The sequence below is a fragment of the Hyposmocoma kahamanoa genome, unplaced genomic scaffold (assembly GCF_003589595.1).
Source record: "Hyposmocoma kahamanoa isolate Upper Pololo Valley unplaced genomic scaffold, ASM358959v1 262, whole genome shotgun sequence".
NCBI lineage: Eukaryota > Metazoa > Arthropoda > Insecta > Lepidoptera > Cosmopterigidae > Hyposmocoma > Hyposmocoma kahamanoa.
Window position 1 is genome coordinate 232,323 of NW_020653765.1, and position 26,324 is coordinate 258,646.

General features: G+C 35.0%; 3 protein-coding genes across 4 annotated transcripts in view; 1 reads left to right on the forward strand and 2 right to left on the reverse strand.

The window, feature by feature from the left end:
* Positions 1-9,433, forward strand: part of LOC113228894 (alpha-N-acetylgalactosaminidase) — a 126,540-nt gene extending 117,107 nt beyond the window's left edge. Inside the window, exons 6-10 of one of the 2 annotated variants that reach the window (XM_026462329.1) lie at positions 276-437; positions 3,819-4,016; positions 6,760-6,924; positions 7,848-7,923; positions 8,675-9,433. In XM_026462329.1, coding sequence (XP_026318114.1) covers positions 276-437; positions 3,819-4,016; positions 6,760-6,924; positions 7,848-7,923; positions 8,675-8,784 — 711 coding nt within the window. In that variant the 3' untranslated portion in view covers positions 8,785-9,433. The remainder of the gene's footprint in view (positions 1-275; positions 438-3,818; positions 4,017-6,759; positions 6,925-7,847; positions 7,924-8,674) is intronic. The other variant, XM_026462330.1, reaches the window with a different exon arrangement.
* Positions 9,434-9,542: 109 nt separating this feature from the next.
* LOC113228899 (serine-rich adhesin for platelets-like) lies at positions 9,543-13,431 on the reverse strand. Its single transcript, XM_026462337.1, has 3 exons — positions 13,417-13,431; positions 12,180-13,048; positions 9,543-9,798 (listed from the first exon to the last, which is right to left on the reverse strand). Exons 1-3 carry the CDS (start codon positions 13,429-13,431, stop codon positions 9,684-9,686), a joined length of 999 nt encoding a protein of 332 aa, XP_026318122.1. The 3' UTR covers positions 9,543-9,683.
* Positions 13,432-14,545: 1,114 nt separating this feature from the next.
* On the reverse strand, positions 14,546-15,994 carry LOC113228916. The gene has a single exon (XM_026462360.1). It carries the CDS (start codon positions 15,991-15,993, stop codon positions 14,782-14,784), a length of 1,212 nt encoding a protein of 403 aa, XP_026318145.1. The 5' UTR covers position 15,994; the 3' UTR covers positions 14,546-14,781.
* Between the last annotated feature and the right edge of the window lie 10,330 nt (positions 15,995-26,324).

Consider the following 26,324-nt stretch of genomic DNA (forward strand, 5'->3'; position numbering starts at 1 on the left):
CGAAGTTTGAGAGTAATCCTATAGGTCATCCATAGAGGGAAAACGGCCGTAATTAAGTAGATACTATTTACGAGTGTACAGCTCCTAAACCAGTTTAAAAAATTTACTTCCTTTTGGTAAAAATCAGTGGTGTGGAGTAAGAAGTATCTTCTTAGATTGGTAGTTAAATAAGTGTGTAAAATAAGTCTGGTGTTCTTTTTTGGTGGACTTTTATCATATATTTCTTTGTTTCTGTTTATTATCTATATTTACTATAAAAATATTATGTTTTCTAGCCGAATTTCTCATCGATCATCGAACACTGCAACCTGTGGCGTAATTTCGACGACATCCAGGACTCGTGGGCTTCCGTCGAGTCTATTATAGACTACTACGGAAACCACCAAGATGCCATCGTACCGAACGCCGGTCCTGGCCACTGGAATGATCCAGATATGGTGAGCTTTTGGATCTTTGCTAACCCGTTCATGGATAGTTACAGCGTTTACTGTAAAGTTAAATGTTACATTATGATAGTACGGGCGGGCTACCCCGTTTCGCGATATGGATCTCAAAAACCCAACTACGGGCTTCAGGGTGCGGTTTGCAAGTGCTTTCCGTCTACTGCTTTTGAATAAAGAAGTATCAACAAAATACTGCCAAAATTGAATGATTTACATACGTTGAACATTTTATACTAAATCAATAAGAGCACTGCGGCAAGAAAACTATTTCGTTGTACTAAAACTACATTATGTCCATTACTTTTAACCCTTTACTCATGTCCCGTAGACTGTTGTTGTTGTTGTTGACAGTTGCTTCTCAGCCAATTTCCAAATCATTGTTTGCTGATAAGCAATTTACAGTGAATTCGGCACGTATATGTAGGGTAGCCTGGTTTAAGACGACGCACTTATGGTTTGTGGACCGTGTAGAATGAAAACAAAAATTGTTAGAAAATCCGCTATTGTTTTATTTTATAGTCTACTTATCTGACTCTTACATAGGTACTATCATGAAAAGTAGTTATATTTAATAGTGTGATTTTAATTGATAAAAAAGTACAAAATGGGATTTGCGTACGCATGTGCGTCGGAAAGAGTACGCAACACCTTTTTTGATAGGACTTCGTTTATCGGTTGCACGAATCACCTCCGTACCTATCTGGTAATGTGATTTTTTGTCTCGGTATGCAAGGGCCTTTGCTCATGGAGAGCTGAGAAGAGGCTACTTGTGGCACGGACATACCTCAGTTACAGTGGTGATGATACTTCAGGCGCACATGCAGCCGATATTTCAGACACATTCGGAGCACATGCCTCAGGTCTGTTAAGCCTTTAAAAATACTACACTGTGGCAAAAGATTTCAATTGATTTAGAAAGAGGCATAGCGACAGAAATTTTATTCAGAAGTACACTTTTCTAATAAAAATAGTATGAGACTACGCGCGTACTCTTGCAGCACGTCGATTTGCGTACTCTTGCACATTTCAGCCATTTCAGAATAAAACTGCTACTAACCCCATATGTTGCAAGTGACCATAATCGTTTGCAGTTTGACATCTAGACAAGTTTTTGGGCGATTTCATACAAAATTTGTTTTAAAAAAAATATGCTTAGTTTAGTCTCAGTAACAATTTCAAAATATCAAAGTTTTATGCAAATACATCAAAATGTTCGTACTTAGGTAGTTTCTTGGTTTTCAATAATAATTTTCCGCGCAAAAATCTTCATTTTCTAACACTACAAAATGACACTGAATTTAGTTGCTTAATGTAAATAACTCCTCGGCAATCTACATTGCGTACTCTTATCGGATGCGTCATGTTAGACCAGTAATACTATAAACAAAAAAATCAAAGTCAACCGTGACCATGGGACCTGTAAAGGGCCCGAAACGTCGGTTTGTTTGAAAAAATAAATATACGCGATTTAAATCCGGAAAAATAGTTTCATTTCCTAAAAAAAAATATTTACCATCTACAGTGCCATAGTTGTAAACATCATCTCTTATAAACATCAACTCTCGTTTGCACTGAAATATAGACAGGCCATCTACTAACCTGTGTGACCTGTGTGTCTCCGTATATTCCAAAAAATATTCTGTATTTATTGTAATAAAGATAATATCTGTAACAATGCCGTGCTGTTCTATTCGGTGGTGTGGGAAAAACAGCAAAACATCTAATTACAAAACAAACGGAATAACATTTCATGGTTAATTAAATATTAAATATGTATTTTGCAATTTTCGTCCATTATTGCAAAGCTCAAGTTAACTGGTTGATTTGAAGTGAAACAGTTGACGACACCCGTCAATTGTTTCGAACTCGGGCTAGCCAATCGGAACGCAGTTGTCACGGTAATGATATGGCAGAATAGTTTTCAAACAAATTAAATGACATTAGGTCTCTATTTTTGGTTATATACTCGATGGTATCGATTGACTACGATGAAACGGAGAAAATATTCCACCGTTAATGTACCCATATTATTATTTTTGTTATTATTATCTTGGGAACACCCTAATGGGTGATGTTAGAGATAGTGTGTGCTGTTATTATTATTATTATCATTACTTCATGAAATATTATATAAACAAATATTCAAATTCTTTAATTTATAATAATTTTTAGTACATTATAGAAACTAATTATGGTTTATTTCTGTATACTAAAGAATATTGGAGGACACAAAAAGACACACGTCTTCCTGTTACAGGTAGATGATACCTACTAGGAAGATTTAATCGTAAACTCTAATTAAGTTTCGAGAAAAAGAATTAAAAACTACTTTCATTTTTATTTTTCATATTCAATATGATCGCAGATTCTATTGTAGTCCTTCTAAATTTTTTCACGTAAAAAGAGGTAAATAAAATTAGACTTACACAGATAAATAAAAATATATTTTAATGTATAACTCAAATGTTGTGTTTAATAAAAAGTAAAGTAATATATATCTCTATAAAATTTACGATTTCATTAGGACGTAAAAACACAGGTTAATTTATTTGCATCGTTTTTCTCATGTATGTTTTTTTTTTCGATAAATTCACCAAGTGCAGAGTTACTAAAGTTTTTACACTTATTGTGTGTAGATGCGAGTTTCGATACGTTTATTCGGAATTTAAAACAATACCTCTATTGGGCTACAATCCGGATGAATCAAATATATGAAACAAATAATATAAAAAATAATAGGTAGATAAATATTGTACACTTTGTAACCGCCTTCGAGATTGAAATGGAATATCAACCGCCTCGCGTCTATTTATCGGCCACTCTCACATTCGGTGTTCTCAGCCTAATTACCGTCGTTACTTATATATTTTTTTCTGAACTCTTTAGCACTGACTTCACTACTATAGTCACATAGTACATAAGTTCTACTATACTTAAATGTTGTGTACTTAGTGACTTTTGTAACATATTTACATGTCATTCTATTTTTATGAACAAGCATCATTCAAACGCAAAATTAAAAGAACTCTTCCTGTTAAATTCAGACGTTAATCAATAACAGACATACATGTGTTTGTATGTATTTATGTATGTAAAGTTTATATTTCAGCCATATTTATAATGTCGTCGTTGAAAAATTTATTTACATTTGAATTTTAATAATTTTATCGTACAATAATGTCCCGCGGACTTAGCTGGAAAAGATCTCTTCTAGAGAACTCTCACCTTTGTATATGTCCTTTGTAACTTGTAATTTTTAATGACATTTATTTGTGCAATATAGAATTAAATATATGTTTATTGTTATATAATATATAACGACGGATGCACATAACTTTTGAGCTATATTTGTAACTTGTACTGTCTAAATTCCAGTTGATCATCGGAAACTTCGGCCTATCCTACGAGCAGAGCAAAACCCAGTTTGCGATCTGGGCAATCCTGGCAGCGCCTCTGCTAATGAGTGTGGACTTGAGGACGATCAGGCCGGAGTACAAAGCGATCCTTCAGAATAGAAAGATCATTGAAGTCGACCAAGACCCACTTGGCATTCAGGGTAGACGGATATACAAGGTAATTTCATATTTTGAACAGAAGGAATGTCTGAAGTGGGATTTAAATTTCTTTTGAACGAGTCTTCTATTTTAAAAAATAACTAAACGATACGTTAATATTCCAGAGTCTCGAGTGTTGTATTCAGTATTATTATGTACAGCTTTAGAGCTGTTCCGTCCGGAGTTGACGATTGCATTATTAACCTATTTCATTCTAGTGTATTATTAGACCATCAATTCGCTAATGCAATTAAAATTTACCTTATTTAATTAGACATAAGGTTAATATTCAATTATTCACATAATATGTGAATATTATTCAGACATTGTTATGTTTGAATTATCGAATGTTTATATTGAAAACGTGTACTACAAATCGGTATCAAAACTGTTGCCATACTTAACGATTCGATTAAAAGCTTTTATATGCTTGCTAGTTTTTGATGGAATAAAAATAGTGTTGTTTTAAAGTATCGACTTCACTGACTCACTAAGTAGTAAAAATAAAGAATTTGATAACAGAAAAATTAAAAAACTATGTGGATTGTCCTATAAATATATCTTCTTAGACACTAAATGTAAATGGAATATTAATTAACAGATTAATAGTCAAATATCTAAAATAAAATGGTTGTGGCTGATACAGTTTCAGTAAATTCATTGAGAACTGAACACGTCATTAGGTATCTCATTATACAACAAACGTGGCAACCACGTGGCAACAATATTTTCCAAAGTGACATTAATATTGCCCTATCGTAACTTCCGAGTTATAAAAAATGTCAATTGCGCTGATTTTGCTTAACGATGAAACGGAAACTAAATAAGATATAAAGAAACCGATTAGAGGGGTAATTATTGTTGAGAAACTTTAATCGGATAAAACAGCACTTTAATATTAATGTCAGTCGGATTTCCTAACAACTACTCTACCCACCTTATCATAACTAATTTAATTAATTGAAATTGAGTTATTAATATCCGGAATCAGCGAAAATAGGTATACAAACAATAATTTTCATCCGTTTCCCCAAAAACTCGAACGACTCTGGGTTGACTAACGTACAAAAGTTCAACAGTTCTCATATTACTCTCCTCTTATTCTCACAAATCTGCAAATTATCCACTTTTTTCAAGAATGTGTTTGCCGTGAATAGAGTAGTATTTTTTTCGCCATAATACGAAAAAGACTTTGATCTTTTCTTACGAGAGTGAATAATTCGACCAATATTTTTGCAAGGACGGCGATACGTGCTACAATTCATGCGAACACTCCATTTTTAAAATATAAATAAATTAGTTAATCATAATTATACTATATATTTGTAATGTAAATTATATTTAATTTAATTCTTAATACTAATAATACTTCATTAATAATAATCAGAGTTTAAACGAATAGTATATTCGGCCTTTGGCCGAATACCGAATATTTGGCCAGGAGTGTGGCCGTATAGCCGAATATTCGGCCAAACTATTCGACCCGATTAACGCATATTCAAAAAAGTAGATTTTTTCTGCACCATAACCTCTACCACTTATTAACTTCAATTATGACAAATAAAAATATAATTTCATTTTCAAAATTATAATTTAAATTTAAGTCATTTGAATGAAGAAAGTTAAATTTGTTTATTTCGTTTCAGGGTCCCAAGTCTGCCAATTTTAAGTCATCTCAGTTGTATGTCGATAGTGTCAATGGCAGGATGATGTACGTTTTGTATACTCTTAACTCTTAACAGAATACCAAACGTACATACAAAATACTGCGATTGGCACTCTATCGACACACAACTGAGAGGATTTAAAATTAGCAGATTTTGGGCCCAATTTGATGAACTTTTAAAAACTTAATTCTAATTTGGCTTACAAATAATAAGTACTTAGTTGACCTGTTAACGTTCATTTAGTCATGACTAAATTTCAATTATAAGTAGGTAGTTTGCATTTAATTCTTTGCCTTTTTTGATCTCTTAACAATCTCAGTACAGAGTACTAAAAAAACCGACCTCAAAAGTACGTGGAATTACGTCTATTTGCTAAGTTTTATTGAAATATCCCCTAGTTTGCCACTATACAAGACTTGACACTGAAGATAATAAAAATAGGTTCTCACTACGACACTACACAAAGTATATTGAGAGAAAAATGCCTTGAATTGGAGAAATAGCAGAATCAACCATTAAAGTAATAGCTCCTAAATTAAAGTTAGGCGCTATTTATAAAAATGAATCTTCATGCATGAACAGCCACCCTTCGAGGTGGATGATTTTCTTCAAAATGAAATGGGACCAGAAGTACCCCCTTTCCAACAAAAAAAGAATCATGAAAAATCGGTTCACAAATACCGGAGTTGTCGCATAACATACATACAAAAAAAAACATACAGTCGAATTGAGAACCTCCTCCTTTTTTGAAGTCGATTAAAAATAACTTAAATATGTATGTTACATTTCCTATGATGAATTAGAAAATTGCATTAATGAATAAATGTTACATGATACTTTACTGTGTTTTTTTGTTTCTTCCACTTTTTAGGTATTCGGTTCGAATACCGAATATTACTCACTATTCGGCCGAATAGCAAAAAACAGGTCGAATACGCCGAATACCGAACAGTAACCGAATATTCGTTACAACTCTAATAATAAATTTCCGTTAATTCAATTTAATTGTTATGTAATGTAATAAGTAATGTTAAATTTATTAATGGGTGTATACCTCAATAAGGAAACATATTATTTTATTTATTTTCTCTACAGCATCGAGGTATCGAGATTTGGTCCCGCCCGATCCTGCCCATTCAGGGCAGTCACTACTCATACGCCGTGGCGTTCGTTAACAGACGGACCGACGGCACTCCCTCTGACGTCGCCGTGACGCTTAGGGAATTGGGCCTTAACAACCCAGCTGGATACAGAGTTGAGGTAAGTTGCACGTTTACCGTATTCTATTTTTTTCAAATAACTATGGGATTGATGATTGTCAATTCAACGATTGAAGAAAAACTGGGCGAATTTCTGACCGTTTAGATCCAAGGCTATATTTTTTTCACACCGTAACGGTTTCAAAATAATTTCTCATTTCATCGGACATCATGCTTTTTTAATTCTTTATAGGTTATGTCCATATTCCTGCTAAATTTAGCTCAGTTAAAATGACACATGTTAAATTTTATGAACCAATGGGATATGATCAGTGAAATCGAGAATCGATGTTAAAATGTATTGACAGACCTATGACATAATATATTTAAATCAGTGTTATAATATCATGATAATAACTAAACTCAACTCTCTTATAATCTACTACATAGGCAAAAAAGGGTTGAGCCATTATCTGTTTTATTTTCAGTTTGAAAAAAAAATACGTGACGTTTTAAAAAATATACGCCATTTCTTGACTGGATCAATTGATTGACTCCACATTTTCGACGTGACCCAACACAAACTTTTTTCATGTTATTTAAGTTTTGAAAAAAAAAACAACATTGATAATATTGCTTGATGTATAAACGCCAACAATGATGTTTGAAATGTTTTATGAACCTCAATTACCGTATGTTAATGTATGTAACGTATATAATAATATGCAAAATAGATATTGTTTTTTGAAAAAAAAAAACGTATATTGTTGGACGCTACTATAAATTCACGTCGTCTCTTATGATGGCTTCCCATGGCTCGTGAATCCACGAGGCGCGCCGCGCGCCTTTGAACATACACAGGTGAGTCCACGCCGCCACGTGTTAGCACGAGCTAGTGTAGCGCGATTCGTGAGACCAGAGCCGTGGCAGTGGGAAGCCAACTTAATTAAGCAAAATTTTACGGAGTACAACTTCTACTTTCAGGACCTATACGAAGATGTTGACTATGGAGTGCTCTCCCCACAGACGAAGATAAAAGTGAAGGTCAACCCCTCAGGTAGAAAGTGTCGTATTATTTTAGAATGCCATGGGCGCGGAGTCACTTTAAAGTCGCTTGGTCGCGGTAATGTATGAAGCACCACACACGTAATATGTTTAACAGAGCATAGTTATCACTATTAAAAAATGGATAAAAGATTTAAGGAAAGTTTGCATTATTTAAAGATAAAATACATATTGTGATTGGTAAACTACATTCATAGTGTAGACGCAACTCTTTAAATGAATGAGCACCCAACATGATGATGTTATTTTAATAGTAAATTGATTATGGGTAAATTGAATTAGAACGTTCGGACAGTAATGAAGCATAGCTTTAATAACCATTCCAGTAAGCACTAATTGCCTGTGCCTTTATTTTCTATCTGTTATATCTAAACCAAATGTAGTGTTTTCTTATGCATGCTACTTTTCTAATGTAGGCGAAATTTGTCTTTCTATCACCTTCGTGTTACAATTGGTATCAAAATACATATTTTCGAAATGTATGTTATAAAAGCAAAAAATATATAAGCTTTATGTGTTTTATCGGCTTCTATGCAAAATTAGGCATAAAAAAAAACAAAAAAGAACACATAAAAACAAATAAATCATAATTTTTTTCCGCTTCCTACCACTTTTATTTCATTTTTCATACTGGTTTTTTTGTTGATACAAATTTGACGTTAAACTTCCATCTTGCCTGTCCTTTAAAATTACCGTTTTCAGTATATTAAATGGGTACTTAAGTATTTATATTCTGACATTAACAGGTGTCGTGATTCTTCGTGCGGACGCGCAACCGTCGTTCGCGTACAACGCGATACCGACCCGGACACCGTATTCACAGCTCAACGACGTCTTTAGACTCACTAAGAAATAACCGCCATCTAGCGGAAGCCAATGGATCAACATAAAACTTACTTTCTTCAATTCGTTCGGTGCGACATGATCTCCACACTGGAGTGATCCATCGTGAATGATTCTTCTAAATGTGTCATTCATAAGGCACTAGATAATTGTAGACATAGTGGTTTCATTTTTCGCCACACTGACCATGGTCTAATAAATAATGCCGTTTTTGAAATTGTTGGCGAATTAATTTTCTGTTTAAGTTCTTGTTTAAGTAGGTAAGTATAATTTGTAAAATGTTTATTTATAAAGTCGTGCCGGATGAATGTGAAAAGAGTCTAATCTAGCTCTACAAGTACAATAATCACATTCTGTTCTTTTTTCTTTCGATTGGTGTGAAAGATAGTTACCAGTACTGTCTTTAGTCTTGCCTGTAGGATATATTTTATTTATGTTTCGTACTCATTAGAATGATCAATTGAGCAGTCGCATGAAAGGAGTTCCCTTCTTTATACCCATAAATAGACAATATATTAAATGTGCCTAAGAAACAAATCTCCCTTTCTCGTAGTTGTGTGATCTATTATATCTTTTCCAAATAGTTTATGAGAATGGGCTCGGCAAGCTACCCTGGGGAACTCTTTTTTTGGATAGGCTTTTTAATTTTGTAACAAAATACGTGGAGAATTGTTTTGCCATTACGTTGTACCTAGGATAAGGATGTACATTTTAGGTGCCTGTAAATGTAAGTTTTGTAGAGAACATAATAAAATAATCTGTATAATACAATGTATTTTTATTTATCCCAAATTATCACTCACAGTATAACAAATCAGTTCATATCATTATAAAATACTGTTTGAAATACGTGTAAAATCCCCCGAAAATATGCTAGCTTTTATTGAGTAACACATATTTAATTAATTTCATTCATATGTTGATATTTTTGTACATCGTTTTATCGCCAGGTGGAGATTCGCTGCCAGTGAACTTAAAACCGAATATAGTAGTCCCAAGATTTTCTTCTTCAATAATGTTGTTACTTCTGAAAAAAACAAGATTTCTTGCGTGATTTATTCCAGTGCGATCACGATTGAGAACTACTTTTGACACATGCTGCATGCCTCGAAGTTCCGTAATTAAAATTATTGACATACAACCATAGACAAAAACGCAATACTTTCTAGACTCTTTTATTTTTTAATTTTAGTGAAGCGACGTGCTTTTTAGCTCCGATATTTATCGAACCAACAGATTATGTAACTAAGATTATTCAAGTTGATAAATTTTGGTACCTGTCAAACAAATGGACGTCGGGTTTAGTACAAAAACCAAGAAAAAATGTCCGAAGTTAATTTATACAAACGTAATGACGTGAAGGAAATAATAAAGAGTTGGAAAGATACATAACATACAAATATTACAAATGTGAAAATAAGTGTGTACTTTCTGAAATGTACCCATATTCCAACTAAACGTAAACTCAAATATCCGTAATTCCCGAAAACTGATTTATATAATAAAAGCATTACGTTTTCAAGTAATTTTGATGCTTTTCACAAAGACAAAATTAGCTTTTGTTTTTATAATATTCCTAAAAACATACATTTGACATTATGAAAATTCGAGCTAACGTTATTTCGGGCAAATGTATTTTCTCATACAACAATATTTTATTAGATATTGCTCATTTTTAATAAAAAATCATTTAAAAATAAGATTAAAATCAAAGCGACTCTATAGTTTTCTTTGTTCTAAATATTTCAATCGCATGTGCAAAATGACGAAAAAGTATTTATAGCTTAGCTTCTTGAAATTGATGCAATGGAGTTCTTTCCATGTTTTATGAATGCAATGTGTAGAAAAAGGACAGTTAGCTATTTATTTTGTTTGCTTTTGGAATTTATATTTACGATTCATTTATATATAAATTAAATACTATACATCTGTACAAAATAACACTTTAAAATGAAAACTATGACAACGCAATATATTTGCTTAGTGAGAATATGATACAAAATCCTGTTTTTACATTCTACTGCAGTAATCTTAACTTTATATAGTACTGCATGATTAGCAACCGCGCTGTTAGTCGAACAAACGAAGACTGTTGCGCGTTTGACGCTCTGTATGCGATTTTAACGCCCTATAGGTGCGGACACCTTTTAGCGTGAACCCGACGTCTATTTGTTGGTAGGACAATGGTACCTGTCTAATAAATTAATGAAATAAATTCTTATTGTTTATTATTAAGAAACGTCGAATTCTTCTCCATATGAACGGGAACGATCACTTGAATCCTTATTAACATTAATTATTAATTCTTGAGTACACAAATTGTCCAACGCAACACACGATCCCAATCAGACAATTTTTTTTTTAAACGGTCACATTCACGATTCAGGTTATCGATTTTATTTATGAAGATGTTCAAGGGTCGTATTCCAGAACTCCTCAATGCTCAAGTCAGGACTTGAGTATGATTTCAAGCACTGGAAATACGACCTTAACGGCAAGGGTTTGAGTATGATTTCTAGTGCTCTAAATCATACTCAAGTTCTGACTTGAGCATTGAAGAGTTCTGGAATAGGACCCTTAAACTTCTTCATAAACAATATCTATTGTTATAAAAAAATCTAATCGGAAATGCAGTAGGACGTCACTAATGGATTAGAATTCGAGTTGTCAAAAGTTAAATAAACGGTTGGACGGAGCTTTACATTTTTCATTGTGTTCGATTTTTCTACGTAAAATATAATTAAATATCCAATATCTTCTAAATAAAGGAGCGACTAATTCTAAAATTGTGCGACTAGAACCGACTAAGTAATTCACGACTTTTTCTGGGTGCAATCGATCGGTTCTCGAGATTCAAAAATGGTGCCGCCGGAATAAACTTATTCCAGGGTGGACAGTAAAATACCTTAATAACTTCAAAACGGCGTAACGACCAAATCTAGTTTTTTACGACTAGTACCGACTAAATTACGACTTTTTTAGTGTAATTAAATCTAAGCTAGGTGTTGTAGTTCTCGAGATTGAGAATTGGTGCCGCTGGAAGAAGCTAATTCCAGCGTGGACAGTAAAACACCCTTAGAACTTTTGAACGGCGGACCGACTAAATCCAGTTTTTTGCAATTAGAATCAACTAAATAGCGACTATTTTTACTATTTATACTTTACTATTTTTCTGACTAGTCAAATTTCCAAAAATTCGACGATGGTCACGCTGGAATAAGACACGCAATTTCTTAATTTCATTCATAAAACGTATGTACTATGCAAAAAATCGTAGAATAATGCTATATAATAAAATTAACTAATTTCTTGCGACTGTCGAGATGGAAATATTAGACTATTTGCCACAATTACCTACCATAAATAATTTCGGTTTTTAAAAAATTCTAAACCGGTGTTAATACTTACCTCTTTTTACGAGATAGTCTGGTATGGCGTTTTTTTCTTTTGAATTCTATCATTGGTTCTGTTGTAAACATTTCATCGTCTTGTTCAGTCGCTAAAAAATTTGGTTCATCATTGGATTTCCGAAATTCATGGATAAATGACAGTTCATTAGATCTGCTATCCTCTGTTCGATCTGCTATCAACGGTTCATTCTCGATTTCGTCGTCATCGGTGATGTCAAGGTTTTGATCAGTTGTAATTACATTCGAACTGTTTGATTGTTGGGTGGTCGTTATATTCTGTCCTATCGCTCCTCCAGACAATACTGATGCGGTAGATGCCGTTGACACCGTTAATGCTACAGTAGCTGTTGACTCCGTTAACCCTACAAGCGCTGTTGACCCCGTTAATGCTACAGTAGCTGTTGACCCCGTTGACCCTACAGACGCCGTTGACCCCGTTAATGCTACAGAAGCTGTTGACACCGTAGACCCCACAGATGCCGTTGAACCCACAGATGCCGTTGACCCCACAGATGCTGTTGACCCCACAGATGTCGTTGACCCCACAGATGCCGTTGACCCCACAGATACCGTTGACCCCACAGATGCCGTTGACCCTACAGATGCTTTTGACCCTGTCGGCCCCTTAGACCCCGCTACCCCTTCTGTTGTCAGGCTTGTGCTCGTCGCAAGTCTTAGATTACTGGAAGTTAATTTCTCGTCTGACATGTCACCACCAACAATCTTCTTATCAGGTTTTGGAAACAAAGTCGATTTTGGTACGGTACTTTGCGATTCTGTAACTGTTGTTTTCTTTTTATGTGATTTCTTCTTTCCTTTTTTTTTAGCGTCGCTAAGAGCTGTCAATAAAACTAGGAGAGTTAGAATCTGAAAAAAAAAAACAGAATAATTTACGTACCTCAATTTCTCAATTCATAACGTTAGTGAATCAGTACACAGTACTAAAAAATCCGACCTCAAAAGTTCATGGAATTACATCTATTTGCCAAGTTTTATTCGGTTACCGGAAAGTGCGCGAAACCGGATTCGTCCCCTAGTTTGCCACCCTTAGAGGAGGAATATTGAGTTGAATTGAGAACCTCCACCTTTTTTTGAAGTCGGTTAACAAAAGAATTGTCCATTTTAATCACAAATAAACTATTTCTCCATATCAAATAGTCTGATCTTTAAGCATCATTTTGCAAATTTTATTTGCCATACACTTTATAACTTTAGAAAGTTTCACCATAACGTACCATGACGAGCTTCATTTTGCGGAAATTATTTTCAACAAACAACTATAGACTGTCAGTCGTATTGTAACGCTATGCAAGAACTGGATGGCATTCATATCAGAACCAACTTTATAAATAGAGCAACACATTTAATATAGACAATTAACATGAATATAGGAAGTGAATAATCAAAAGTCAGAATAATAGAAATCTCTATAGAATTACGTAGGTTATTGGTATTATTGTTAATTGTTCTTATAGCACCCATACATAACAATGCATGGCATGTAATAAAAGAACTATCAAGTTTTATTATCGGAATTTCAACCATAACGCATCGCATTATTGTCTTATTTAGTATTACAGAAACTGTATTTTTCATGAATTCTTACTAAAGTCTGTTCCAATCAATTTTAAACAAAAGTAAACAAAACTGTTTGGTTAAAATTCTAAAGCAATCACTCATAAATCGAATAAATGACACTTTCACGTATATTTCGAAGATTTCGACTTCATTTGAATAGCATCGTATAATCGTATTTGAAAAATTATAGTGAGGTAATTTTTAACTATAATACAGCAATGACTTGTCTATGGTTGCATTCTGATGTACCTACGAAAAAAAACGTTCGGTTCATTCAATGAAAGTTTATGTAATCTATTAGTAAATCGATAATTTTAATCGCAATCGAACGACTATCTTAAGTGTAAGGTTTTGAAGGAGGATTGAAAATTAATATTTCGGCAATCATACTTATATAGCTTGTGCAAGGAAAACCGCTAGTATGACTCAAGCAAATCGATTCGGTCGATTAATTAATCGATTTGAAGTTGGCATTACAATTGGCCATCACTAAACATGTCGGGTCAGTGACTTGTTTGTTTACTTTTTGTTTAAAATGGATTGAAACGAAGTATATTTACAAACTAGTAATTTTAGCATAATGCGGTTTTATCTTTAAGATTCGAAGTTTCGGATTACCGACGTACTTTCATAGAGTATAGATGTTCTTACTTTATACCTACAAAACGGGACAGTAGGTGCAAATATCATTTTCACCCCAAGGGTCAAAAGCCAGGTACGTTTGTATGCCAAGTTGATAACATTTACGTATCTACTTCGGACGTTCACCCCACTAAGTACGTACCAACCCATTTAAAAATACACCGTCAGAGTTTTAGATTTGTTAGCAAAAATTCATTTACCGAAGTAGTTTACCTAAAACAGTAGGTACATTACGACATATTGTAGACCAAAAATGTGAAAGTCTCTAATAAAGTACGTAATACAGATGGTTTATTTTGCAAAACATGCACCCGGTACAATTAATTGACGACAGTACAAACACCAATAAATTCAGCAACAATTATTTCGAATTCAATTTTCTAAGTAAGTAAACCTTTGATCTCAAAATACGGTAAGTGTCTAATAGTTTCCCTGAAGCTGGGTATGGTACAGCAAAATGTATATCCTTCGTGAGGATTGTCCGGATGCCAACTTAGCCAAGAGAATCGTTCATCGCCACGGCAAAGGTCTTCACAGAAAAACAACTGACGGGCTTCATCAGGTTCATAATACGGATTATTGATACCGATAAAAGCGGTTCCTCTCTTAGATTCAGGATCGTATACGATTTTATAAAAATACAATGGGACGGGTATAACAGGGTTGTTATTTTCATCACTGTAAAGATAAACGTCCACTTTGCGTCCCAGCTGATTAGATAGCTGTGTTACTCCATAAACCCCAGTGTAAACGGTCGTATGGAGACCAAAAAGATGAATATGGTTCCTCAAGTCCACTTCAAGAGTATTCCAATTACCTCCATTAAACCCTACCCATTGAGGAGCACAATTTACATAATGAAATGTCGCGCGCTCTCCAAATGCGTATACGAAGTCAGTCTTAGCTGCCAAATGACCCCTTGACAAAAATTCTGTCTTAGAAATATACCTATCTATCATCGGACCAACTAACTCAGCTACAGCTGCTGTTTGTCCTCTAGGAGAAAATAAAGTTTCAACTGGTATCAAGCCGAAAAGACCATCAGATATAAAGAATGGTCTATCCACTCTCGTTTGATAATGAGCGTTGTAGGGTCTTTGAGTATATTTCGAGTAGACAGGGTGGAATGCATCTTCATTAAAACAAGTTTCGTAAACAGGATAGAATGAGTTGTCGACTCTGTAGCCGATTTCTATGAAAGTGTTGCCTTCATAGCATTTTCTTTCAGTTTTTCTGCTAATATGGTTTGGAGAATAAGGACATCTGAATAAGTTGAACGAGGACGGAGCATTCAGATGTTCGTCGTTTCTAAAATTATCCCCTCCCTCGCATCTGAGCGTATATGTAGCAGCGTTGTTTATGGTATTAGGATGTATTAGTGACCCTGAACCTTCGCAGCTTAAAACGAGTTCTTCGCCAAACGTTAATTCAACATTTCCGAAACTGTCATCTGGTTCCAGAAGTCTTCCATTTCTGATTATTATAGGTAAAGGCTCTCCAAAATGTATTCTGGTATTCAGCCTACATTTTATTCCTGGTTGGGCGGTGAAAGCGCAAAAAATTAACATATAAAGTTTCTGAAATATGATCATACTCAATATTTACATTATTATTACTACTCGAAATTTTGCATTTCTTTACTATTTTTAAGACTTTAAAACTAAAATTTTTTTTAAATTTCAACAGTTTGTTGACAATTTTTTGGACATAGACAGCACACTGAACAAAGCTAATGCATAGCTAATGTAACAATTAGACAGATCACTTGTAGTCTTTGGCAGTCATAGGCACGGGCAGTGAAATCTCTGTAAAACAAAAATTAGAACCTTAGAATATTATATACTAGTTACAAATGACTAGTTAGAAATAATGTTACAAAGAATCTTCCTCATACTTATATATTTTATGGTAAAACGGGTAAAACCTTATTTTCTACAATTCTGGATGTTATAGAAAATAAGGTTTTACCATGCCTGCTATACATTTATTTGCTATCCTTATTTACGTATTTTTAATTAACCTAAATCCCATTTCTTGATCCCCATCTTGATGTATATTTATTTTTCTTTTCTATTATTTTCTGCTAATAAGTTTCCCCGTTTTGCATTGGCACAAACGCAAACCGCGAAGTGCACGAAACAAAAAAGCACATGATTTAAATCATTACCGCATATTTTGGAAGTTTTATTTTTTAACTGTTCTTTTGTTCGTAGGTCAATGCTATTCTTATTGTATTATTAAATTCAGTCTTTCTTAACGTCTGTGACATGTTCTGCATTTTTTATCTAAAATACGAATCGTGTTCATGTAGTTGATACTTAAGGCTAGTGACTTGTTTATTAGTACAGCAGATACAAGACAGTCATTAAGAACAATGAAACGTTAAACATACAATACTTTTGAGGAATTAAGGAAAAATGTAAAATGTAATTTCAAAAATAACTGAAAATATGTGAGCGATGTAGCTTTCTACCGAAATGTACACTGAGTCTTTTTTTGCTTACGATGCCCCTTCTATTTGTAATTATTATGGATAAAGGCTCACCGAAATGTATCCTACAATTCAACCTACATCTTTGCCCCGGCTCTGGGTAGAAAGCGCTAAGAATGTTCCATTTCTGTTAATAAAAACGTTATTTACTCCAAACTGTTCTGTGCTTTTTCTAATATATCTGCTGGACCATATTTAATGTTTAATTTGTCATTGCATGGGAACTGAAAAAAATTGAGAACTTCCGTCTTTTTTGAAGTCATTTAAAAATAAATTTTAAAACGTAGCATTCCCACGTCGCTCCTTTTTTGATTTCCCGTTCAGAGTAGGCAAGGACTACAACCATTCAGCCATTTACTGCCTCCGTGGCCGATCGGTTACCATATTGCCACGCAGACGTCTCAGGTTCGATTCCCGGGCCGGGAGAAATATTTGTATGGCCTACATTTATTTTTCTCGTGAGTTTGAGTGTAATTTGTAGTTGCCTATGTGTGTGTCCATGGCACTCGCGACACAGGGTTTCACAATATTACCTAAAGATAGGATACCTTCTTTCTTGGACTATCTTAATTCTTTTTCTTAATTAGTACTAAGATCCAATTTACTATGGAACAAGAGAATTGTGGTACTTTAGCTTTCTTAGATGTTTTAATTAAAAGAAATCCTAATAACACCTTAGGCCATACTGTATTTAGAAAGAAAACCCATACAGGTGGTAATGGTCAATGGTCATTCCCATCACCATCCTAGCCAGTTAGCTACCCTGGGCAAATCTTTGTTTCAGAGAGCACATAGTGTCTGCGACAGTAATCATCTGGCAGGGGAACTTCAGCATATAAAGCAAGTCCTATATACGAATAAGATGAATATTCCATGCCAATGCCGCAGGCCCCGTGTGAAACCGCCAACAGTCGAGCAAAGATCTGCCATTTTACCTTACGTGAGAGGTGTTATAGACGATAAGATCGGAAGAGTCCTCAGGCGTGCATCTATCAAGACCTATTTCAAGCCCCTGAGGAAGATTTCTCAGTTCCTAAGACCCGTGAAAAGTAACATCTCCTTACAGGATGCAGGAGTTTACAAACTTGACTGAGAGTGCGATCTCTCTTATATTGGACAAACGAAGCGAAGAATTTGTACCCGCGTCAAAGAACATGCAGCTGATGTCAAACACCGTCGCGTAAACAAGTCCGCAGTCTGTGAGCATGTCATGGATAAATCTACACATTCAATGAAGTTTGACAAATCCCAGGTCCTTCCAAAAGAAGTCCGTTATCTACCCAGGATGCTGCGAGAGGCCATTGGAGTTAAAAAACATCCTAATTTCAATAGGGAAGATGATTTCTCCGTACCACCAGTTTGGGATCCTGTATTTCCTCTAATCAAAAATCCCAGAAAAAAAGACTGCAGTACTAATTAATTTGTTTTAATTTATTCTAATTTCTATTATTAATTAATAATACATTGAACTTAATAAAAATTCATTCAATATAATAATTTGTAAAACGTAATATAGCGTAAATTGTAATGTTAATTTGTAAAATTAAAAATAAGGTATTTAATTAATAACTTTCGTAACTATAGTGATAAAATAGGGTGGTTTGCATTGATATTAGGCATAACTGGTTGATGACTGTATCACCTGTAAAGGGCCCGAAACGGCCCTAACGCAACGAAACGGTTTAAATCCGGAAAAATAGTTTCATTTTCTAAATAAAAAAGTTATTATTATTATTGTTTAAGAGCTAAGGGATTGAAAACTGGCGGTGAAAGAAAATGGCGGAATGTGATTCTGGTTTCCGATTTTACAAGTATAAATCTACAAGCGTTCAAGTTTACAAGTTCTGTAGAGTTTTTTATAATCATGATTTTCTACGAGGTTGTAAAAACTTTCTTGTAAAGTGTAACTTGTGAACATTATATAGACTTGTAATAAATAACATGTAAGTTTTGATAAAAGGTGCACTGAACATATTTTAATAGAAATCGAAAGACTATTGAAGTCATAAACATTTATGTGGTCTGTGAAGTCATACTTTTTTCAAATTAAACGTTCTGTTATATCTGGCTAGTGATTCATATGAACTTTGTTACCATAATTCAACCTTCTTTTAGCATTTATAAATATGTCCATGAGCATGCCTCATCCCATGCTTATTCCCTTTTGCTTCCCCGGAGAAATTTGCGCATTTTGTACCTACAAGAACCAATATCATGAGTACGATCGTCAGCAGGTATACGGTCGTATCTTTTCTACAAGTGTATTAATTTACGTTTAGACATGGATCTCTTAACCTTGGCAACTCAAGTCAATGTAAGGGTGAACAGAATTCTTCTACAAATAAAAAACCAAGAAAAAGTCGCTTCATACAATAACGCAGTATTGCATAAAGGCAGCGATTTTGAACTAAGCATGCATTTTATTTTATTCTTTATTCACTATAAAATTTCGCTCATGTTTCGCTTGCTCTACTCGTAGCGACCATGCATTTTTTACAACAAGTTATTCATCGTAGATTATAAAATATATTGGTTATTACTTTTTGTGTTATTTGACTAATTACGCATTAAAAATGCAAAATTCTTGTTAACGTAGTATTAATTTTTTGTGTTTTGTGCCTATGTCAATTTGGCCGATGGTTTTTAAAAGTAGCAGTTATACTTTGATCATATTTCGAAGTCTAACACGTAAGGAGGTGTTTTTTACACACATATTCTGCATATGGTTAATTTTTAAACCATCTTGGTGAATTCACCAGGAAGAAGGTGCTATTGTCGTTGAGCCTTTATTATGATACCACGTAATGGGACGAACAGGTTGTGCGCCTGGTAGTAAGCGATATTCCTGTCCATAGCAGTTGCAGTGCCACAAGACCTGAGGGGCATAGTATCTCTTTTTAGTTTGTGAGTGGCACTGCCGCCGAGTCCATCACCTTGAGACATAAGTTGACAAGTCCTATGTGCCTGTAATATCACCAGCACCCTTACTATTCAAAACTGGAACGCAGTAATGTTTTCGTTAATGCTTGGCGGCAGTAATAGGTAAGTTGTTAGAGCCCCAAAAAGTAATTAATTTATCTAAATTATCGAGTTCTTAGGTTTTCGCGGTTGTTACACATAGGAAATGAAACTATTTTTCCGTTTTTTCAACAAATATACGCGATTTAAATCCGGAAAAATAGTTTCATTTCCTATTATCTAAATTAGTTGTGGTTTGGTTGTTCTGAGTAGTGTCCGTTCCGTTGCTTTATAAGCATATTAGACCAACGGAACTACCCCGCCTGGGGCATAGAGAATGCCCTAATTGGAAACCAGGTATTTGTTGTGATTGCCTAATAAAATGAAAGCATTGAGATAAATAAATTATTAGTAATATTATTAACACTGGCACTATTTCGGAATCGTGGTGGTCCTGTTTTTCAAAAAGGGGGTCAAGACCCTTCTAGAAAAAAAAAGATTATCAACTAGAAAAGAAAAATTATCAACCCATCTCCCTCCTGAGTCATGTATATAAGCTGTGCTCGAGGATTGTCACGAGTCGTCTTGCCCGCAAATTCGCGCAAATTCAGTATAGTAGACCACATTGAGGCAAATTATTCAGAAGAACGAAGAATATAAACGACAATTGTGCCTAGCGTATGTGGATTACGAAAAAGCCTTCGACACCATCGAGATTTGGGCTGTTCTGGACTCCTTGCGGAGATGTCAGATTGACTGCCGTTACATCGAAGTGTTGAGAAATCTTTACGCTGTAGCGACGATGACCGTCCAAATCCAAGGACAAAGCACAAGACCAATTCAACTGCGTCGTGGAGTGAGACAGAGAGACATCATCTCTTCGAAATTGTTCACTAACGCGCTGTAGAACGTCTTCAAGATGCTCGAGTGGGAGAGACGGGGCTTCAACATTGACGGGCAGTACATCTCATGTCTTCAATTTGCAGATGATATTATTATTATGGCGAAATCTCTCCAAGAGCTCGGCGAGATGATGAACGGCTTAAACGATTCTTCATAGTGAGTATGTCTCAGGATGAACTTGGACAAAACGAAAGTTATGTTCAACGCACATGTGACCCCGGGATCTATAATCGTAGGTGGGGTTGCTCTTGAGGTCGTGCACAATTACGTCTACCTTAGCCAAAATATCCTGCTTGGCAAGTACAACTTCGAGAAGGAAGTCGACGGGAGAATTCGTTTGGGCTGGGCGGCATTTGGGAAGCTTCGCCACATCTTCAGGTCGTCAATTCCAGAAAGCCTAAAAACTAAGGCACATAACCAGTGCGTTACCAGTTATTTCCTACGCAGGCGAGAGATGGACATTAACAGCAGGCATCATCCACAAATTCAAAGTCGCTCAGCGTGGTATGGAGCGAGCTATGCTTGGGGTTTCTCTGATGGACCGAATCTGTAATGAGTTCTGTTATACGTCAGAGAACTAAAGTAACCGACACAGCTCGCAAAATCAGTAAGCTTAAGTGACAGTGGGCCAGGCATGTCTGCAGGAGGGTTGATCGGTGATGGAGCAGATTTGTTCTGGAATGGCGACCACGTCTAGTAAAACGTAGTGTAGGACGCCCTGCAGCAAGATGAACGGACGACCTGAGAATGGCGGCCGGCAGCATGGATGCGGGCGGCACAAGACAGGGAGAGTTGACATGCTCAAGGAGAGCATATGTCCAGCAGTGGATTCGTGTAAGCTGATGATGAAATAAATTATTTTATTAATATTTTTTATTTACAAGTTATTTATAAGTACAGACAACGACACGTTTCCGTTATTTAATATATAATGTATATTTAAATTCCATTCTATCTCAAGCGCTGAGAGTCCAAAGTCTAAAAGTGTGAAGATTGAACAACGACGAATGATGAACTCCGCAGATGAATCTTTAATCTAAGCCCTGGAGAGGCAGACTTAGATTTTAAGACTTTTGTAGTTATTCACTAAATGATAATCACTACTTAAGGTGTCTTACCAAGGTTACTTCTTTTTATTTTCCCGATATTCCAACAGAAATAATAAAAACATGATAAATGTGGATACAGTGAGTAATGGTTTATCGAAAAAAAGTGACAATGGTAACGCTGCAAGAAATCGACATTTGGCTTAAACTATGGAAACCAAAAACATTCTTTACGTAGAAGAAGGCAAAGTGTTATTAAAGCCATACATCCAAATCTTGGTGAAATTTTCTGTAGTCTTTGTGCCTTATTTTTCTTGGCTTGTAGCGGTTAGCATTTCAGCCACTTACAAGGTGTTTTGAAAACGGGGAACTTATAATATAATAATAATGAAATTTGGAAACGTGGTTAAGAAGATGGAGAAAGAGTGAAAAAAGGATCAAGTGAGGTACTATGAGAATATGTCTTCATATAGCAGCAATATTATTTCATTATTAAAACTGCTAAATTTATATATTATTTTCTACAATAAATGTGGTTAGATAAGTATAGAAGAGTTGTTGTACAATAGCAAAAGTGGATGGAAGTGGGGAGAAGCACACGAGGCTGGATAAGATTTTGGAATCGACAGTGAAAGAATGTAGACAGATGTCTGTTCCTAAAGCTATCATCTGCAGCTAGCCTAATCTTTTCCAACTGCTTTTTTTAAATTTCTCGATAAATATAGCATTCTTGTAACTAGTGATAAATATAACTTGATGTTCCTACATGTTAAACAGTGGCAGAGGTCTCAACAAAGATTCGCTGGGTTTGCCACCTCGATGCCATAAAACAAACATGAAGTAAACGTAATGGCACGCTAACCATGGTTTTGTACTGCATGATGTCAGATTAAATCAAAACATACTTAGTATCGTGTGAAATGACGTGTCGAATCTCCCACGATTGTACAAATCAGCAAAAAATTTACTTTCATTAAGGCCTTGCAGCACGTTTGAAGTAGAAATCACGTATTTTGTTTCCTTACACTGACATATTACAAATTTGTGAAATAACTTTAAAGTTTCCGCCTTTAGCCCACAAATTTTAAGCTAATAAAATAATACATATAATATCGTTGTATATTAAATAAATAAATCTCTCTTCATTGCCTCCATTATAAACAAAATCATAAAACAATAACTATAAAAACCTTAAAAACAACTACATAAGTGAAACATCATAAGAGATTTAGTTACAGGACGCAAAAGGAGAGTTTCAGCTGGTGCATAGCCAAACAATTGTTGTCAAATAAGGATACACGACCAAAATAAAAGACGCTTGATGCGAATGAAGTTTTATATTTGACATTGTCTTCATTTGGTCGAATATACTTATGACAGTAATTGTTTCCAGCGAATGTCGGACAGAGAACGAATGTAGATCCCCTGCTCCTGTTCAAGACATTCGCAGCGAAGGTTTTCAGTCACCCCTTCTCACTTAAATGTAATGCGGGTCAATATAAAGTTGTGTACATCCAAATGACGCATCCTGTGTATACTTATGTCATTATAACTTCGATGGAAAGACTTCCTAACAAATACAACAATGTTAGGTTGCTTGCAAAGTTTTAAAGCGTTTGTTTTGACAGCGCCAACAGAAAAAAATCAATAGGTAAAATATTATATTACAAACATTGACTTACAATTATATGGACGTCGGGTCCGCGCTAAAAAGTGTCCGAAGTTATAGGGCGTTAAAATCGTATACAGAGCGTCATTCACGCTTTAGTCTTCGTTTGTTCGACTGACAGCGAAGCAAACAAAATTAGACAGTACTGCGATGACATTACAATTTAAATTCAACTTTTTAGCTTTTTCATATTCTTTTACATGTCACTACGTTTAAATAGCTTGACTTAGGACATTTTTTTCATGGTTTTTGTATTAGACCCGTCGTCCATTTATTTGTAAGTCAATGATTACAAAACATTTTTTTTACTCACGATGCTATCTGTCAATGTTGCGCAGGAAAGTCAAATATTCATTATTAATTAAATATGTAGTGTACATATATATATGATTAATATATATCTATGATTACACTACGTAGTGCAATACACTGTTTATATTAAAAAGTAATAATGAATCTTTTATATTAAGATATTGCTTCAGGCATACAAACAGCATCTTGTCGTACTAGCCCTACTGATTATTGCAAAGTTATCCTAAATGACTACGACAGTTTAGTTAGAAGAAAGTTTTATAAGTATAAATAAATAATTATAAGAATTTTGTTTTGATGTTTTAATTTTTATTCATTCAGTATTTCCGAGACATATTAATCATTCACTTTATGTATATTCACATATTCACTCTATATGTATTTAGTAGCAGTAGAGCTCCTTAAAATAGAGTTCGTCCAGGGCTGTACTGCCACCTTACCTATTTCTGCCGCCAAGCAGTAATGTCAGCATTCCTGTGTTCCGATTTTGAAGGGTAAGGGTGCTGGTGAAATTACAGGCACATGGGATTTGTCAACTTATGTCTCAGGTTGACGGGCGCAGTGCAGTGCCACTCAGATCTTTGCTATTTAAAGTTCTGAGTGGCATTGCAACTGTTATAGACTAGTTTATCATCAGGCGACTTGTTCGTCCCGTCACTTGATATTATAAAAAAAAAATCACATAGAGTGTATAAAAGTGCCTGCAGATTTGCTCGACTTTTTGACGATCGAACCAAATCGAGTAAATGTGTAACCAACTGAAGATCGAGAACGTAGTTTTTGTCAATCGACACTCTAGAATTTAAATTAGGCATATAATTAATATTTTAATTAAGTATTGTATTGTAATTTAATCTTGATATTTATCAGTCACTAACAGGTCATAGTAACGATCGTCGAAAATTAAGCAAATCTGTAGGTAACCTAAGTACCTAAGTAACCTAAGTAATAACTTGAAATTTCGTCAAATCATCCTATTGAAGAACCAAGCTCTTGTCGGCGTAGCCTCCTACACACCTCGCGGTCAGCTTGACCTCTTCATAGCTGCTCACTTTAATGTAAAATAAGAGGCAATTGAGCAGACGAGCCATTTAATGGGAAGTAGTCATCGTTTTAAATGGACATCTGTAACATCATAGGCGCTGTCTACGTATTGCCAGCCTTTGAGAGTCCTGTCGACTCGCCTATTGATGAACCCCGACGCATAGCGTAAAGGAAATACTTCATGATGTAGACCGCTCTACATCTTGCATGTTCGAGGAAGGAACGAACGAGGATGGGCTCTACTCCTTTGATGGGAGGTGCGATGGTGGAAATGTTCTTCTTTATTTATGTACTATTCATAACTTGCTAGTAACATATACACTTGAAGTTCTTACATATAGCTTAATGTGCTGTTATGTGTAGGTAATGTCTTGGATAGAAAGTACTTATACTTTATAGGTTTGAACTGTGTCATTGTATACTGATAAATAAATACAAATCAGTGCTTCCAATGGCACTTTTTTTTTAATATAATATTTACTTACCCCAAACAATAGCTATTGTAATAGAAAAAATGATGTTAGTTTAATGAAAACGATGGAAAGAAACAATCGAAATGAATATATACTCAGAGCACGCCAAAAATTCTATTGTCTCTGCGTGATTCTTTGCGGGGTCGATTGTTAAATTATATTTGAGATATTTATTTTTCGTATTATAATTGAAATTAAAATATGTTGTGCTTCGGTTATTACTTATCAAACAAAGCAATATTTAAATAGTAGATTTTTTTAATTCTTCATTATCAGAGGAAATAAATTTTGGATCTTAATAATAATAATAATAATAAAAATAACGCACACACCCAACATAGTCCCGCACCAGAGAAACCCTGTATCGCGGCTGCCATGGACACACACAAAGACATATTACACCCAAACTCACGAGAGAAATAAATGTACGCCATACAAATATTTCTTCCGGCCCGGGACCTGGGACCTCTGAGTGGCAGTCCAGCATGGTACCCATTCGGCCACGGAGGCAGCATCTAAATCGCGTAAATCCGTTTTTTCAAACAAACCAACACAGCCGCAGTAAGCCGCAGAGAACATTAATATATCAAGCAAATCCTATGTAGATTCCACGCTAATGTCGAGCGAAGATTTGCCATTTTACTTTATGTGAGAAGTATTACAGACAAGCAGATTTTGATTGCCTCTCCCGATCGGAAACTGCGTCTTTTCCGAGTCGAGGCGCATAATTGCGATTCACAACTGGCCGATCGGAAGTTTTTGACGTTTCTAATTGTTGATTTAATTCAGAAATTAGAAAGATATAGTAGGAGTCAGGTTCATCTTCAGATTTCGAGACTTCAGGACTTCGAGATTCCGATTTGAATCAGGATCGGAAAGTCCTCAGGCGTGCGTTAATTAAGACCTATTAAGACCTACTGAAATGTAACATCCCCTTAAAAGACGCAGGAGTTTAGGTATAAGCTTGACTGCGATTGCGGTCTCTCGTAGGTATATGGACAATTGCGAAAACCTAAGAACTCGATAT